This window comes from Lathyrus oleraceus, chromosome 2 (genome assembly GCF_024323335.1).
Source record: "Lathyrus oleraceus cultivar Zhongwan6 chromosome 2, CAAS_Psat_ZW6_1.0, whole genome shotgun sequence".
NCBI lineage: Eukaryota > Viridiplantae > Streptophyta > Magnoliopsida > Fabales > Fabaceae > Lathyrus > Lathyrus oleraceus.
In genome coordinates this window covers 137009391-137028804 of record NC_066580.1, presented here as the reverse complement: position 1 = coordinate 137028804, position 19414 = coordinate 137009391, and the positions used below count along the sequence as shown (strand labels likewise).

Sequence of the window (19414 nt, the reverse complement as noted above, 5' to 3'; positions counted from 1 at the left end):
ATTGAATGACATTGTGAAATGTTTGTCGAACATCATCATTAAACCCATAAAATTAATAGAAACAAAATTGAATTACTCATCAATTCAATGAAACTACCAATGCAACCAAGCATAAACTACAATCTCCTAAAAGCAAAAAATTCAATGAAACTACAGATGCTTTTCCTAAACTCAAAGCAGAAACCGATAAATATAACCAGAAGCGATAAGAAGCACAAGATAACATACCATCGATTAACCATCTCAACAAACAAAGATCAACTTACAAAATTAGTCAAGCAAACAAATAATACACCATAAATGAAAGTTGCTTTTCAATTAATATATGAAGTGTGGGATGGTCGATGACAACTTTTGCCTGAAGGCACTACGGAAATGGAACATTAAAGTTGAACATTTTGTCTTTCTAACTGAAGATAAGTTTAAGACACAACCAATTGGATGAAAACAACTCAGCTCAGCGGAAATAAATGGATACTTGAGGGATATCAATATCGTTATCATCGTCATCCTCACAGGCCACAACAACATCGATGTGACGACGGTATGAAGGGATTTCCATCTTGGCTACATCCCTGGCTAAATCAACAACTTTTTTGTCCATCCGTTCTTTGTGCCTAGGAAACATGCTATTATAAAGCAGACAACTTCCACAAGAAATACTATAAGCATTCAAACCTTTTTCCTTCAGCCAATCAAGAAGCTCCCTGAGAGTAGGATTGTTTTTTATAATCCATCTGTCCCAAACCGTCCAACTCAAATCTTGATGCTTGATGACCTTTGCCGGAACTGGCTCAGCAATGGAAAAGAGAGGCAGGGCTAAGTTGGCAAATGTGTTTCGGTAGTCCTCAAGTTTGTGTCCTCCATCCAAAGCTTTGTACAACTCCAGGCAAACAAGGCCAGTGGCCATAGCAGTTGAGGTTGCAATTGCTGGAATGATCCGCCCTGCGATAAATTTGGCCTTGAGCTTGTCAACTTCGGGAATGCTGTAATTGCGTGCCCTCATGTTGGCAAGCCCAGCTATCACATCCATGTGGTAGTTTGTGTCATCATCCTGCAATTTTTAAGTAGAAAAACAATTTCTCAGTTTGGATGAAAATAAATAAACCACCGGCACAAAAGTTGGTGTATTGTGAACCCAGATGATATTCGAAGCACATACAAACTTCCAAATTTCCCAATTGAAACCATCAAATACAATTTAAGAAAAAAGAAACGACTTTATTGGGTAACACTGAAAATTCTGTCAGAACAAAAGCAAAAAATATACCTTCTCAAACTGGATTGGCTTCATCCTGAACTCTGGTTGCAGATTTGACCGGTATCTCTCTAACTTGACGATTAGATCATCAATAACAGCTGCATCATCCACAGAAGCAGTAGAGAGACTGGTGGCCTTCTCATCTGTCACAATTTTCGCATCCTTCCTGGGCTGAAAGTCGGGTACTATCATTCTATCAACAAATTCAGCCAACTTTATAGGGTTATTGACCCAGTCAGGGATAGGGATCCCAAATGTTTCTGCTCGTAGTATAGAGGCTGCCTTCAAAAACTGGAGATGACTCTGATCAGAGGTGGAGAACTGCAGTGGACGAGGGAATCGTTTTGGTGCAGACCAAAAAGGAGCTCCGGTACTGGTTGCAGCATCTTCAGGAAAAGTATAAGCTAATTGCTTCACTCGGTTAGCAAAATAATCTTCAAACCTGTGAATAAAAAACCATGTTTGAGTGCAGGACATAAAGAAAAAACTAATCAGCACGGACATGAGATATCAATCATAAATAAAGCATATATAGTCAAACAAACATACTTAAGCCTGGCCCAGGTAATACAATCTTCTAAAGTCTCACACTTCTCCTTGTCCAAGCATTCAAGTACACGCTCCAAGTTATCCCTAGCCTGAGCATCACCAGCGTTCCTCATTGCATTAGTATACTCATTTGGGTTTGATAAATATGCATTTACTTCAGCTGGAGTTTTCTCTAGCAAACCCTCAAACTCTGATCGAGCCCATGTCAAACAATGGTCAATGTTGTGTGGAAATGAGTGCACAGTACACATCGGTGCTTGTTTCTCAGGTGGATCTCTTGAGGCCCCATAGTTTTCTGTTAAGTGGGGAATGACCATTTGGGTATTGCATTTAGCACCAAGTGTTCCAGATTCAAGAAGTGGTTTCTGGAAATACAAGCATCTCTGATCCACATAAAGTCTTGCATTCACATTGTCTAGTGCATTAACCACAACACTCAAGTTTTCCCAAAAGGCATCATGAAACACATTTTCAGTTTCAGCACCAACACGATTTTGTAGAGCTTCAATATTCAGTCGAGGGTTTATAGATGCAGCAGCTGAAGCAGCTACAGTAGACTTAGCCTGGCCAATATTCCAATCACGAAAGAGGAACTGCCTACTTAAGTTACTCTTCTCTATGACATCATCATCAGTAACTGTCAGCTTCCCCTGACCTCCACAAGATACTCCCATTAAGGCAAGATTTTTCAAAAACTCACATCCTAGTGCACCAGATCCAACAACAAACACCTGAGCATCTTCAAATTTCTTCTGTAACTTTTGCCCAAAAACTGAAATCTGTGCATCATATCGACTATTTATTGGTTTTAAATCATTAGGATGCAATGGTTCTGTCGGAAGTGACTCCACCGAGTCAAAGTAGAAAAACTGCATAGGTCAGAAGAGAAACAGAAGTTAAAACAACAACCACAAAATACAACTTCGACAAGAAGAAATATAGAGAAAAAAAGAAACTAAAACATCACCTTCTCCAAGAGCTTTAGTATTTTATAAGCTACCCAAAAACATACTAATCCCGATATATCTAGGAACTGTTTTGAAAATTTATAAAATTGCCTCAAGGTATGGATTACATTTAGACAGGTTGTTGAACACGCAGATGGAAGTACATGCAATACAACAATAATTGGGAGAACCGGGGATATCATAAAAATGGTCCAAAATCTGAACAATTGAATGATAGTCTAGACCAAATTTTGTTTATTTTAAGCATCATTATCAACAAACTGCTTTGCTCAAAGATGGGGATGCTTTTTCCTAATATCCAAGATCAGATATAGGATGTCTTTGTTTATAATATAATTATGCTATGCCCAAGAGTCATTATTACCAGAGACAAAAGAAGATGCATATATCTCAACAGTAGCTGTGTCAAAAAAAATATCTCAACCAAAGCAGCAAACTGAACTTACAAAACTCAAACGGCTGCCAAATTTGGGAGCACTATTATGGTAAAGACTTTCCTATGGGCTCATTTTATTTGCACCACAAATAATATTTAAAAATACCAGAGGATATAAGGCACAGCAAGAAATACTAATTACCTGGAAAAGTGGATGAAACTTTCCAGAGCATGCCTTAACAACCTCTTGTCCTACAATGCCACCAAACATGGCCGCCATAGGGTTCAATACTGCCCTAGCACCAAAGGCAAACTGCTGTAGAAGTTTTGGATTCACATCTTCCAATCTTCCATCACCTGAGTTTTCATTAATACTATTGGCAATAGAAATAAATTTCTGTGCATCATCCTCCGAGCCAGCAACAGGGAAGCGGCCTATCTCAGAAATGAACTTGTCCAGAGCCTGGAATGCTAAATGCAGGAGAGGTGGGCGGTCAAACTTGGAAAAATCACTGAGAAGAAATTCACCTGGATTAGTGAGTGCTTCCCTTAGAGGTTTGAAATTCAAAACCTTTGGTTGCTTGACCTGTGTGACAATACCACCTTTTTCATAGGCACCATAGTTTGTGGTGTCTTCTTCAAGAGTGAATGAATATGCTCTAGCATTCTTAATCTTTCTTGGCTTTCCGTCATTCAACTCTTTCATACCATGAACCTCCGAGAAGACAACAAGATCTCCATCCTGAAACTCAAGTCTCTCATCATCAACACAAGATACAAGAGCAGGGTTGTCATTGCCGATGGACGCAATTATTCCAGTATGGGGTTCCTCTCCATCAACATCAAAAACAGTAAACTCGGGCCCAAAATCACAAAACACAGCACCAAAAAGACCTCTAACTTCACTTTTAATAAAAGCAATAGGAGGCTGATGACTGTGACAATAATCATTGAACTCAACAGCTTTCTCAAGACTGATTTCGGTAAAAACAACTGCCTACAAAATAGTGAAACAACAAATTAATATTTATTCAAATAACTTGGAAACAAATGGGCATATTACAAAATTCCAAAAAGAGGACATGTTTTACTGAAACAGACAAGTTCCAACATGCTCCTCAAACATAACTAGTTTAATTGATCTACTATATAGTGGTGTTATTACTCTTTACATTTGCGTCAATAATATATACAAAAATACAGTGAACATCAGAACTATTTTCTTGTGATAGAAAGCGTGCAACATAATTATAAGGTAATAGATGCAACTAGTTGTCCCTGCTCCGATCATGTTATTGTTGACACCCATACCGCAGAACATGTAACATCACTAGTAAACCTTAGAATAGACCCTAGCCACTAAAATACCGACTACTATAAACGTTAGTCACTTATTTTGCTTCTTAATAGCTGTAATGTTCTCTAATTCTATTTCCTTTCAAAATTACAGTACAAATGAATATCCTTCATTCAACAATTACAGTACACATATTGCAATCTTCTATTCTCAATTCCCATTCTACATAATTAGCAACCAATCTTGCAGTGTTCTAGTTTTGTAGTCACGGGAACTTTCCCTAGTTAAGATATTAGCAAAAGAAAATGAACTTTCCCTAGTTAAGATATTAGCAAGAGCAAATAAATCACAAATGTAAACTATATAGAGGTATGATAGCACCAAGGTTGTCAAACTCGAGAGTAGAGGAAAACAGGTATAGCCTACGCAAATAATATAATTCGACATTTCATCACCATAATAAAGCATAGTTATTTATTAAAGACCAAAAAGAAATGGTGAAATAAAAAATGAAATGGTGGAACGATCACAAACTCATATGGAGGCATAATAGTTGTCCTTAACAACACTGAAAAGGTAAGTTTACTTTTAAAATCAATAGATATTGCAACACATAAATACTTAAATCAAATATTAGCTGATATTTAACAAATTATTTAAGACTAAGTTAATGTAGAATTGTTAACTCATAAATCACTAGTAAAATTGAGAGTTAAGTTTGTCATTTCACTATTAAGGCATGAAAAAGAAAACTCATTCCTACAATGACATATATAATCACTTGATATATTGAAGATATACATAAAAATGCATTGGGAAGGAAAAAAACTAGGACTACAAAAAATAAGCAGAAGGCAAAAGTAGAAGTACCTGGAAATTAGAAAGTTGTTCTTTCGTTAGCTGGGTTGTCAAGCTTAGTACAAGCACTGCGTTATTGAGTTCCTGTAACTTACTGACAGAAGCCACTGCCCTGTTTTTACCAATATCGTTTTCTGAAAAAACAAAATTGCTGGACAAATCCCATAACTCAACATTCCCTTCATCGTGCAAGGTTACAGATTTTACACCAGCCAGAATAAGATTTTTCGCTGCATGCAGTAAATTTCAATCCAAGGTATTACAAAGCAGCAGATTTGAGTTTTTATCATGAAAGCATTAATTAAAAAATCACAAGAAAAATGGTTCAAATTCCAATGCAAATCTCTCTTAATTAATTAGTCTAAATTGAATGCTGCATAACTGAGGACCTTCGGCAAGGTTGCCTTTATGAAAGAAGCAATAACACTATAATCTCTAGTAATAAGAGTACATACAGAAAATTAATGTCCCAAGTCTCAGAATTTGGGTTGGGCCTAACTCATCCCTACAAAACCGGCTTGTAACCTCTTCAAAGCTAACACAATGAAGGTGTTACGGGCTGCAATGAGGCAAGCCAAAGTGCCGCAGTTAAGGAGACTAGGGGCGGACCGCAATTAAGACGGAAAGTCCAACACACACCCTTACACTTGGGCCTCAATGAGCCCAAAGCATGGACGATGCGGGAAGCCCAACAATGGATCTAGGACAGGCTTTGATCCATCTCAGAATTTGGGTTGGGCCTAACTCATCCCTACAAAACCGGCGTGTAAGGTGAGGATTGCCCCCACTTATAAACACAACACAAACCATATCCCTTAGCAATGTGGGACTAAATCCACCCATTCAAAGCTAACACAATGAAGGTGTTAGGGACTGCAATGAAGCAAGCCAAAGTACCGCAAGTAAGGCGGAAAGTCCAACACCAAGTTATAGATATAAAATTTGTAACACTGAATATGAGCAACTAGAAATTGATTTTTCGGTGAAATTTATTAGCACGGATAATACATTATATTTCAGTGAATTTTCTTTAGCTGATAGAAGCAAGCCACCAAACCTACTAACACCAAAAAATAATTGTTTATTTAAGGAGAGGTGAAAGGTCCATAAAGGATGGTGGATCTATGCAATTACTTTTCATTCTAGATCACATAATCCAAAACATTTTAGGATTTGGATGTGTACATAAACCATACAATCTTCTATAAATCACAAAGATCAAGTGTTCACTTTGCGTCGATCTTTCTAAGGGGGCATTAGAAAGGTTATTCCGGAAATACTTGTAAAAATAGCCTATAATATGTTCATAAGTTATTTTCAACTTATTACGTAAGCTACTCAAGATAGCTTATTCTAATAGGCTAACAGCTAATGAAGAGTTCACCCCCATTCCATCTGGATTGTAGAAAAAACTTGTGCATAATCACATCAATAAATTGTATATCTAAACGCACCCTAACACTAGTTCAATAAGCAATTCTAAGGAGTTCAACTAAATGTTTATTTATAAGTTATCCCAGAGAGTTTATCAATGAAAAGATCATGGGTGTATCATAAAATTATTTTTACAAGTGTATTAAAACACTAATCCAAATTCAAATAAACTTCAAACAAACAATAAGCTCCTCTTCTGAATTCCAATCAAACACTACCTTCATTTATCAAATAAAGCAGCCTAACATGAAAAGCAAATAAAAACAAATCATCCTTACATCTATCCATGCAATAAACCATCAAGACATAAGCTAGTTAAAACGAGCAGGTTTAAGAAACTATTACCAATCTCAGCACCAAGGCCTCGCATCCCGGAAACAAGAACACTAGAGGCAAAAAGCCTTCTCATAGTCTCGCGGCCATACACAGCAAGCTGACGGCTGTGCAGATCCTCATCAATTTCCTGTGGTTTAGAATTTCCAAAAGCCATAGTTGATGCCGCAATCAAATTCCCTGCGCTGTTGCTGTTACTGTTACAGTTATTGTTGCCGCCGCCGCTACTGAAGCTCCGGTCACTCTCGTTCACTGTAGATTCACGCGAGCAAGCAGCTGTAGAACCGATCCGAGCCTTCTTAGCAAAACCTGCGTTCTTGTTGTTGTTGTTAATCTCTTCTTCTAGATTCACTCCTCCTTCACTAGTTCTCTTTCTAGGAAGCATATAGTGCAATAAGCTGCTGAAAACGCGACGACAAATTCGAACCATCGGGATTATCAACGCAACACAACAAAACAAAAAAGATAAACACAAAGTAATCAAGTTAGAATAGAGATCGAAAAAGGATAAAATCCGAAAACCCTAACTGCTACTTGATTTCAGTAATGAACAACGAAGTGATGAAATTGATAACATAAGAAGATGAATCTGGAAAAAGAGATGGAACTGAAGGTAAGAAACGTACCGATTGGAACTCCGGCGAAGGAAGAAAGGAATGGAATCTTATCGGAGTGAAATGAAAGAGAAAGTTTGGTATTCTTTTTGGGGTGGGTTTAGAATTATGAAGAGTCACATAGAGCTCTGGTTCGGTTTGATTCGGTAATAAAGAACATTGAGATATAGAGAAAGGGTATTTATGGATTTGCAGAAAAATGTGTTCGACTTTGATTTTTACTAGTTCTACTTTTCTTACAAGTAACGAGATACACGGATTCGCTCACATAAAATAAATCAGTTCAACCGTTCAATTGTTAGTTGTATACTAATATAAATAAGATGGAAGGTTTTAATTTCGAATCTATTAGATAAATTTTAATTATTAAACTATTTGAAAAAAATTATATATAGTAATTAATTTTTTATTATTTTTTGTTAAATATTTAATAATTAGAGTTCACCTTTAAAAATTAATAAATAAGATGTTGTAAATTTAAATTCACCTTTTCTAGATAATTCTACCAACTTAACTGATTCAATATTAATCTTTGATTATTGATTTAAAATCTAACCGTTCATATTTATTTACTTTGTATTAAATTTTTAAATTATTCTAGACGGTCTAATTTCATAATCGTGGGACGCAGATATCGTTTGAAATTTATTGGTATGTCGAATTATTAATTAAAAATTAATTAATTTTTGTATCAAGAAAATAACAATAAATTAATTTAACATACCTTTGGCTCCGCGACACGTTTGCAAAAAACACGGTGATGTAAGAGCTTAGTATAGCATATGTTTATGTTGGGATGTTTTTAGTATAATTTATTTTTTAAATTATTTTTTTTATAAACCGAATATATTCTCTCAAATCTTGTAAGCTCATAATAGATGGTAAATTGTTTTTAAAAAATTTAATTTAAATTAAAGTGGATAGATTTTGAATCTATGTGATTTTAAATAAGGGTGGCAAAATGGAATCGGTCTGTTATTATGTTCGTTTTACCCGCACTTTAGTGCGGGCGGATCAAAGATTTAGACTTTCATCCTCTAATGTGTATATTCCGTCTCGCCCCATTTTTTTCGCGGGTTTTTGCAGGCACGTACATTTATATAAAATTTTGCATTTTTAGGTTTAAAAAATGCAATGTCCACGGGCTTTTCCCACTCCGCTCTCATTTTTTTACGGGACAAACCTAAGTTTTAGGCACACATCCTCAACTATAACCGGTCCGCTCCGCTCCATTTTTTTACGGACTTTTGCGGGGACGGGCTAAACGGGACGGGCATGCCCATTTGCCACCCCTAATTTTAAATATGAATTTATTTTTCAACTTAACTGTACATAAATATATTTTTTACTTATTTTAAAATGTAATTTTAATTGAAATTTTGACCACAAGACGAAACATAAATTTAACTTTATAGTTTATGTATTTGTGATGAAAATGTCAAGTGACACAAAAATTAATTTATAAAAACAGTTCATTAATTCTCTTATTTCTAAATCATGAAAATAAAATCTTACACTTAAAAATTTTCTTGACTACTTAATTATGATTTATTTTTATTGATGTGTGAAATGCAATGATGCACAATAAATTAGAGTGGTTGTGTTATTTTTTAGTTTACTTACATGCACTGGTCTAACGAGGATTTAATGCTTACCGTGGAATCCACCAATACTTTTAGCTAGGGTTTTACAATTAGTCGATGAGTTGAAATTTCAATTTTTATTTTTTATTTTTTATTTTTTATTTTTTACTCTGCTATTTTTCCTTCTACTGTGTCAAATTGAATGAGAAATAGTGAGTGCAGTATAGTGTGAAGTGTGGACAAAAGTGTGCTAATGCAGTGAGTGTTTCAGACGACGAGTACATAACACGTTGTTGTATGAGAGACGACGTTAAAATTAACTTAATGAAAAAATTTGTGCCCACCATGTTTAATGATTCAGTGTAAAGTATTATTAGTATTGAGAAACTGAAAAGAAATCCAGAAAGTAAATAGACAAATTTCTTCGTAAGGAGACATTTATAGTAAGGGTCAATTAAGTCTTTTTCCGGTGATTCCAAACAATTGCACTGTTCGATATAATTTATATATTATATTTGATAAAAACAAAAATAGAATATCTAGAGATTTTCACACACAATCTTGCCTCCATATCTCCCAACCTTCAACTTTTTTTCACAAATTATTTTCCCTCACCTTCATCCTTTCTATCAAATTTTAACATTAGGATGCTAAAAAATGATTTTTATTTATTATCAATGGCACTATGTCATTCAATTTTTATGCCGTTCGATTTTATTAAACACAACAATATAATTTCTCTTAAAATTGGAAAAAAAATGAAATTTCCTCTTCATAATTTGAAAAAAGAAGAATTAAACTTGAAACATTTTTCAATCTAGATTAAGAAGCAAACTCAACCATTATATTTTTAAAAAACAATATAACATAACTACTTTTATTTTTGGCCGACAACATATATTACATGTGATTCGTCCTATTAAAAAAGTATATTCATGGCGAAGGAGGAATTATGGATGCAACTTTAAAGAGGATAAGAGGTGAGAGAAGATGATATAACAAAGAAACAAGCATTGAAAAATAGGTATTAAGAAGAAAAACAAAATTCCTCATGATTTTTACCAAAATCAAAAATGTATTTGGGTGGGGTTTTTGTTAAATTCATCCCATTAACATTAGAACTATTAATAATGGAATGGAAGAAGTTAAGAGAACAAATTTTGAAAAAATATTTTTAAAAATGTGAAGGTTAGGAAAGATAAGTAAACAAGATTGTGGGTATTAACATGCTTTCATTGTTTTTTTATTGAATATAAAGTGTCAATTTAATCCAAAGATATAATTTGTAGGTCTCACTCATGAGAGACTTAAATATGGTCTCACTCTAGACTTCACCTCTTCTTAAAGGGAAAAAATTATTTATATTTTTAAAACTTTTAGGTAAAATTTTGAAGTTAGAAATTTTCTTAACAAGTTTAACAAGAATTGTTTCGGTATTTGTTTAATAGTGAAGAGTTAAGTATTCGGTCTTTTTTCCTATTCAGTATGGATTCAAATTGATTATTGGTGCAAGCTTATTTGATTAAAATGACTTTGGTATCTGTTCAGAATAATAAATGTGAGTAGTGTGGGAAGTTCTACACTGATTAGAAAAATAAAGATTTGAGTATTTATAAGTGGCAAACTTACATATGTATCATCTTAAGGTTTTGAGTGAGTATGTGATGTGTCTCTCACAAACGTGTGTTGTTCAATAAGAAAAGTCTTCAAAGTAAAAATATTCTCTCGTGTTTAACCCCCTTGATTTGATGATCCAACTGTGGTATCCAAAGTCTTTGGTTTGAGTGAGGCCCCAACTTTCTTGTATCGAATGCACTCCTCACAGGTGGTGGGTATAAGATGTATCGTGGAAGAATGTCAACGGCGGTACAAGTGTATGTGGATGAAAAAGCTTTCATTTGAGGGGTAACATTGTGGATAAACTCACACTTTAGGGGAAGTGTTAAGAATAACAAGTATGACTAGTAGTGTGAGGAAATTCGATAACACCTCGAATTCGATTAATTTGCTTAATTGAACTTTTATTGTTTTTATTTAATTACTTAAGTGGTTTAAATTATTTTAAATGAATTTTGTGATTTATGTGATATTTTGTTGTGTTTATGGGAATTCAGTGTAGTTTATTTGATTATAATAATAGAATAATAATTAAATAAATAGAGAACAAGAGGTAGAGGGGATTGGGGTAGAAAATAGAATTTTGGTAAAGTTTGTGTAGTAACGAGTGAGTGCACAAGAGTTGAGGGGTAAAAATATAAAAAGAGAATTAATTATAGTTTAGGTTAGAATAAATAGAATATGTGAGGGGGGTCAAAGTTACTGATACATAGAAGTTGTGAGAATTTGGAGAAAAAAAGAGACAAGTGTGAGAGAAGGAGAATAATGGCTTGAGGGAGAAGAAAAACACTATAATCAAACTTGTTTAGCTTCTGAAAATTCAGGTAAGGGAGGATTACTTTAATATAAGTGTTATTGCATTAAGAGTAGAGAGAGATCCTCACCCTTCTCTAGGTTTTGTTATATTTTCACCATTTTTTTATATTTATGTGTTTTTGGATGAAAGTGTGTGCAATCTGTTATGTTTGTTGTGAAATATATGCAATTCGTATTTCGTTGCATACTAAAAACTATACATGATGTGATTATGTACATATGAATATTGTAGTTGTTGTTGATGTATTTTGATTTTATGAACATAAGATTAGATTTGCTGAAATACAAGAGACTAAGAGACATTTGAATAAACTGTGTGTTTTAAAAAGCACTACAGAGACATTATTATATAAAGGGATATTACAATGAATTACATGATATAATCGATGTGGGACTATTCTATTTACAAATATTCTTAACACTATATATCTATAAATATCAACACTCTTCCTCGAGCTTTAGCATATAAGTCAAATGCACCAACTTTGTTACATATATAATTAGTTATGGGGCTTCGCATGGATTTTGTAAACATGTCTGATAATTGATCATTATAATTGATAAAGCTTGTGACGATGTCACCTGACTCAATCTTCTCTCTAACAAAGTGACAGTCTATCTCAATATGTTTGCTCCTCTCATGAAAGACTAGATTTGGAGCAATGTGCAATGCAGCTTGATTATCACAAATAAGTGTCATTGGTCTTTCTTCTTCAATTTAAAGTTCCTTGATCAATTGTTTTAACCAAATAAGTTCACATGTTGCCATTGTCATGTCCATATACTCTGCCTCGATGCTCGATCTTGCAACTATGTTTTGTTTCTTACTTTCCAGGATATAAGGTTTCCTCCAACAAGTACACAATACTCAGAGGTAGACCGTCTGACTCTGCCCAATCAGCATCAGAGTATCCAACTATCTGAGTATGCCTTTTATATTCACTAGAGCTCAAACGGCCACTCCCGTGCCCGCTTGTCCGCTTTTTTTAGTTCACTGACGGATCAAAATATAAACGAATATTTTTGTGTGTAAACTTTGTGATATGTACTCTTGTATCTGTTTGTTCGTTTTTTTAGCGCACACACCCAAGGAATTATTACCTCTCTCTCTATCTCACTCTCTCTCTCTCTCTCTCTCTCTCTCTCTCAAAAAGTGATCAGAATAAATTAAAAAACACATAATCCATAAATAAGTGATAAGAAATAATAAAAAAAAACATGATTAATTAATTGTTTTAATTGTGAGAGACAGTTGAGTCATGAGTGTAGCCAATGCAGTTACAACATATAGGAAAAGCCAGAAAATTCATTCATTACAGAAGCAATGTTGTAGAAAACAAAATCATTATATATCGTGAAATTGAATTTTCCTTGAAAGTGAAATTGGTGATAGTGTTTTTGTGGGATTGAATTTACGGCAACGGTTTCTAGAATGGATCAGTATGAGATCATGGAACAGATCGGTCGCGGTGTAGTTGGGCTTGCTAAGACACTAAAAGCACTCATTGAACATACAATAATGCAATGAAATTAAAGTTATTGAGAGGTTGATCTGGATGAATGAAAAGTATATATACTATCAAAGAATGTGACTGGTAAAACGTGAAATAAAGCAAAATGAATTAAAATGAAAGAGTATAATAACCTGATCGATTCACACCATAATAACTGTTGGAAATCCCCCAAAACCTATGGAGAATTTCAATCAATCTTGATGAACAAGATTGTTATTACCCACACAATGACAATGAAAAGAAAGGAACAATGAAGAAAGAGAGAGTGTATAGAACGATGAAGGAGAAGAGTAATATAATTCTGCAGAGTTTCTCTCTGTTCACAAACTGCGAAAAACTTTTGATTCACTTTGCCACTTCAAAATACTGTGAATTACAAGTGTTGTGAATACTTTATTCACCTTTATATGAAAATAAGGGTTACTCCCTCTATTTATAGATTTAGGTTAACTTGGACCTCAAGCCAAAGCCCAAAACTATAAAAGCCCAAAATAGCTAAGACTACTCAACACACTGGGTGGTTCGACACTTCCTTGCTTTTGTCGAGCAACCTGCTTCGACACAAGGAATTACAATTCAACGCACCACCTAATTCATTGTGTCTAAGCTATCTACATTCATCATAACTCTTAGCCTTCTGAACACTTAGACCTGCACTCCTTTTGTCATGATGTCTGCAATCTGATTCTCAGTTCTGCAGTGTTCCACAATCATCTTCCCATCTGCTACCTGCTCTCGAAGATAATGGAACCTCATCTTGATGTGCTTGCTTCGACCATGTGCTATCGGATTCTTCGCCAGATTGATAGCTGACATGTTGTCGATCTTCATGGTAATTGCTCCATGATTCTTTGTTGTGATCTCTTTGACCAGATTCACCATCCATGTTGATTGGCATGCACAAAGAGAAGAATCTATATATTCTACTCTGCATGACGATAATGCCACTACTGGCTCTTTTCTCGAACTCCAAGCAACTGGTGCACCACCTAGCATAAACACATAACCAGCTATGGATTTTCGATCCTCAGCATCCTACACCAACTTGAGACGGTGTATCCCACTAATTTGCATTCTTTTCCTTCATCGACTATAGGAAACAAAATGCCATAGTCGAGAGTTCCTTTTAGATACCTTAGTATCCTCTTCGTCGCTGCTAGATGTGATACCTTTGGCTTCTGCATGAACCTACTCACCATACCTACACTGTATGCTAAGTCAGGCCTTATGTGACAAAGGTATCGAAGTGACCCAATAAGTCTTCTATATTGGGTTGGGTCGACATCATCTTCATTTGAATCCTTCGACAATTATAATCTGGGCTCAGCTGGAGTCGGAGTTGGGTTGCAATCTTGCATCTCAAATCTCTTGAGAATTTCGCCTGCATACCTTCTTTGGTGCATCATCAAACCTCTATCACTCTTGTAGAATTCGATGCCAAGGTGTAATACCCTAAAATTTACCCTTCATCTTTTCTCGGAAGCATGGGATTGTGTCTTACATTTCATTAGCATCATACTAGGTCATACCCATTGCATACTGCATTAGTAACATGGAAAATCAGGGTTTGATTGATCACTCCTTAACAGAAGGAGCCCGCACAAAGCAAGATTGAGAATTGGACTTCATTTTCCAAATATACAAGTCTCCAGGGTCTCAAGGTGGTCCAGGTATCTTATGGTGGTATATAGTTCATCAGTGGAAGATTCAGAGCTCTCAGAGTGTGCATCTGCATTTAATCAGAAATTAGGGTTTCATGGCTATCTGCAACGGGCAATGTTTGGTGGGAAGAAAAGGGGGCTCATTCATGTCATGATTATAGAGGCATCTTGGCCTAGGAAGATTCACAATTATCTCACAAAGATCCATTGGCAATCAGTGCAATTAGTTCATGATCATTTTGCCCTAAAACTAGGGTTTGGTATAAAATCGGTTTATTTCTGATTCCTTGGGTAAACCTCTTTTTGATGGCCCTCCATATGTTCACAAGGGTCTACATACAAAAAATCAACTCTTTATTTGAGCCAGAGGTGCTTCAATTGATCAATGGAATCGGGAATCAAACAGTTTGGGACAAGTCAACTGTGGGCCAGAAAAGTCAACTCCTGACATTTTGAAAGTGGAATCTCAAAATTCATGCCTAAGGTAGCCTACATGTGAAATTTGATCAAGGTTGGATCATGGATTCATCATTTAATCAGGAGTTTGAAAAGTTACTAAATTTGGAAATAGTTGACTTTCCATTTAGGGCAAGTTTTTTATGGTTGTTGCACCCACTTTAAGCCCATTTTCCATCAAGATGCAAGCTCCATTTGAAAATTTCTCCAACATAAAAGTTGTTCCTCTTGTTTCAAGCTTACTATAGATATAAATTTTGTTTCATTTGGATTAAAATTGAGAAAGTTATGATTGGTCAAAGTGAGACATTATTTTAGGATACTTAGAAAATTTTCTAAGTCCAAAATCTTCAAGATTTGTCAAGACTTATGGGCCAAATTTCTTGCACTTCAAAGCATCTTTTGAAAACACTTTCTTCATAACAATTGCACATTGCCATGTCCTATTTCACAACCTTTTAGAATCATCTCATTTGGATCATTGGTTTGAAAGATACACTCATCTAAAGTTGGCATCATGAACTGAATTTTTAGGCAGCATTTAGGCCAAACTGGCCCAACCATTTTGCAGTTATGGAACCTGAACTTCATGGCCATTTTTCACCTCTTTCCACTCATCATTTCAACTTGTATTCAACATGAAAGATGTTAAGATCCATGCACTTTTCCTACTGTTTGCATTGCCTTGCCATTTGATTACATAATCATCAAGATATATAGCCTCAAAGTCACCCTGTTGGACTGTTTTTGTACTGCACAAGACAACCAAGTCATACCACAAAAACGACCAGCCACATGCTTTTCCTCATTTGGTCATGCACTTTTATGTTCACTCACTTAAGTTTTGCCACATTTAGAACTTACTTTCACCACCTCACTTTTTGCACATTTTTGCACATAACCAAAACCAAGCATTTCAGCCCATTAAAAGCACTTTAAACCCTGAATATTTAAAGCTTGGAAACCCTAATCTGAGAAGGAGAGGCTGCCACTATTTTCAAGCTAAGCAAGAGCAAGCAAGGCAAAGTTCTTGAAGTTTCAAAGCATCTCATTTTCCTTTCATCCCTCCATCTTCAAGGGGCAGTGGACCTTTCATCCACTAGGTAAGCATTCTTTGACTTTTTCATTACTGTTTTTCTATGCTTGCCATGTTTGTTCATCATGTTGTTCATGCCATTGTCATGCTTGTTCATAACTGTTATCATGCCATTACCATGTTTGTTTGCCATTATACCATGTTTGTTCATCATGTTGTTATTGTGCCATGCTTGTCCATAAAACCCTCATCATGAAGCATTGTTTTTAAGCTTGAAGTTATGCTGTTGTTTTCTGGCGGTACCCGTGTTTATATGCCTACCTTGATGTTCATTTTTCTTCATGCTAAAGTCATTATTTTCATCGAAACAAGACACCATTGTGTTCTACTCATTTCGAACTTGAACTTTGCTTTTTGTATCATCTCATTTGGAGCACCATAGCATGAGATATTTTGGTTGGAAGATTGGGCAAATTTTCTGCGTTTTCGCATATGCTGCATGTTGTTAGGGTTTTTTCATTTTGCATGGAAGAGACGACGACGTGTCACGCTCGTAACCATCAGATTCCGCGTTCCGCTTCCAATCCTGGCCATTCGCTGTTATTTTGTCATCTAGTAACTTAAGGCTGGTTGGACCGATTGATACATGTCTACATAACTTGTTTTATTTAAATGTCCATTTTATTTATTTGTCACGCCTGGAATCATGCTGGACCGGGCCTCTCTTTCGCTTGCTGTTCCCACCACCTGCCAGGCCCACTAACACACTTCCATCCTATTTTCATTTTCTCTTTTTAATTTCATTTTTATTTTCTGCCTTGTTTTTAATTAATAAAAATATTTTATTTATTCATAAAAATACCAAAAAATATTTTTCATATTTCTTAATGTTTTATTTAATTTATTTTAATTTTTATTTTCATATTTATTTAATGTTAATATTTTATTTTAATTACTTATTTCAAATGGTTCATTTTGACACACTTATTTTTATTAATTTTATTTTCATGACTTAAAATTATTTTTAGATTCTGATTTTTGGGATGAGAGTTGACCAATGTCTCATGGTCAACCTGACATTTTCTTGGAATTTTATTTCCCATTTTCAATTTATTTTGGATTTATTTTTGACCTAGTTTGCTTGGTTGACTTTTCATTTAACTTCTGTTTTATTCCAATTAATTTATACACTAATTTTCATTATTTTTAAAATCTTTTGGGGGATGATGATATCCTGACCCCACCTTACTTAGTTTAATTTTTCATAATTTTCTTGATTAATTTACTATTTATTCGATAATTTTCAAGTTGACTTGACTTTACAGTTGACTTTTCTATGATTGATGTTTGACTCAGGGATTGCTTAAGGCAATTGAAGAGATCTTTTGATCCTCCATTATCCATCTCATATGCCATATATTAGAGGCCTTTCATATTGATTTTGTTTGATCCTTGCATCATTTCCTGACTAAATTATTCAGTGATCCTTTGTGTGCATATTTTCATCTGTCTGATTCATCTGATATTTTTTATACTCGTTTCTTTCATCCATGCTTCTATTGTATGATTGCTTAACATGTTTATACTTCTCTTGCATTGTCTAATGCTCTTTTATATCATTTTTTGATTCATTTGATTTGATTATATACATGTTTGCTTATCTTATTTGTTTGATATCTGTTGCCTACTTGTATGTTGTATGAGCCACATATTACTATTGTCTGATTGCAATGAACAACCCCCATTCATAACAAATGTACCCATATCCCATGAAGTGTATAATGTTTATTCTTTCATTCTTTATTCATCTGTTAATACAAGAATTAAAACGAACACCCGATAACTATTTCAAAACAAGATCAAAACCTCGATCCAACATCGAGTAATCATTTTTGAAACTTAACAGAACCAGCACGTATTCATCCATCCTTTTGTAAGTCGATTGCTTCATGCATCGCCATTTCTCTTGTAAGTCGATTGCTTCAGGCATCGCCATCTACCACATGTAAGTCGATTGCTTCTGGCATCGCCATCTACCCTTATCCTCTCTTTGCTCCATCCGTCGATTCTTGTTCCGTTTAGGTAGCACCCATTAGGTAGAACCCTTTGTATGATAACATAGGTAGAATTCCCTCATTCTTTTGTATGATAACATAGGTAGAATTCCCTTATTCTTTTGTATGATAACATAGGTAGAATTCCCTCATTCTTTTGTATGATAACATAGGTAGAATTCCCTTATTCTTTGCATGCTAACATTAGGTAGATATTCCCATTTGTAAATTCTAACACATAGGTCCATATTGTATGACAACTCTAGGGCAGAGCTTCCCCATTTTTAGACCTTCCGTGCGTCTCCGATCCTGTGGCATGTCAGTCCGTCCTATTGCAAAGAGGTAACTGCCTAAGACTCGATTCAGCGAGCTGCGACACCTGCTGCTAGGACGTGAGCACATTGCCCACCCTCCTTTGACACAACTGGTGTCTTCCTTTGTAAGTCCATGTTCAGATGGCAATCCCTATGTAGCTGAACTACGACAACTCTGATTCTCATGTTCAGATGAGATACGTAGGCACAAGATGCGATGTCTTGCCGAGTTTGACTGACAACTAATAACTAATCCTTGTTTGCTTTCGCCCTTGTTGCGATTCTTTTCTCTCGCCCTCATTGCAATCGAGACCTTCCCTTTCTCTTGCCCTAGTTACAATCGAGACCCTTGTTCCCGTAGTTAGCTGAACTACGTTTTGCTCTGATTCTCATTCCAGATGAGATACGTGGGCATAAGACGCGATGTCTTAGCGAGCACACTCCTCCTTAACCCATTGGTAGCCGAGCTACGAAGACTCTGATTCTCATACTCAGATGAGATACGTATGCAGTGGATGCGACATCCGTGCGAGTCATTTTCTTTTGACCCTTTCTTTTAGTAAATAGTACATTAGATATACACACACCCTTTAGACGAGAACAGCAAGAGTGGATCCCGTAGAGTACTACGGATGCATAGGGGTGCTAATACCTTCCCTTCGCATAATCGACT

At 35.4% G+C, this 19414-nt stretch overlaps 1 protein-coding gene across 2 annotated transcripts; it reads right to left on the bottom strand.

The window, feature by feature from the left end:
- Nucleotides 1-208: 208 nt before the first annotated feature.
- On the bottom strand, nucleotides 209-7942 carry LOC127118499 (ubiquitin-activating enzyme E1 1). Of its 2 annotated transcripts, none has more exons than XM_051048709.1 (7): nucleotides 7703-7942; nucleotides 7089-7477; nucleotides 5322-5539; nucleotides 3357-4151; nucleotides 1811-2679; nucleotides 1271-1703; nucleotides 209-1054 (listed from the first exon to the last, which is right to left on the bottom strand). In XM_051048709.1, the coding sequence occupies exons 2-7, from the start codon at nucleotides 7459-7461 to the stop codon at nucleotides 458-460; spliced, it is 3285 nt and encodes a 1094-aa protein (XP_050904666.1). In that variant the 5' UTR covers nucleotides 7462-7477; nucleotides 7703-7942; the 3' UTR covers nucleotides 209-457. The 2 variants fall into 2 exon arrangements, with proteins under 2 accessions (XP_050904666.1, XP_050904667.1); XM_051048710.1 differs by having other exon boundaries at nucleotides 7089-7474.
- Between the last annotated feature and the right edge of the window lie 11472 nt (nucleotides 7943-19414).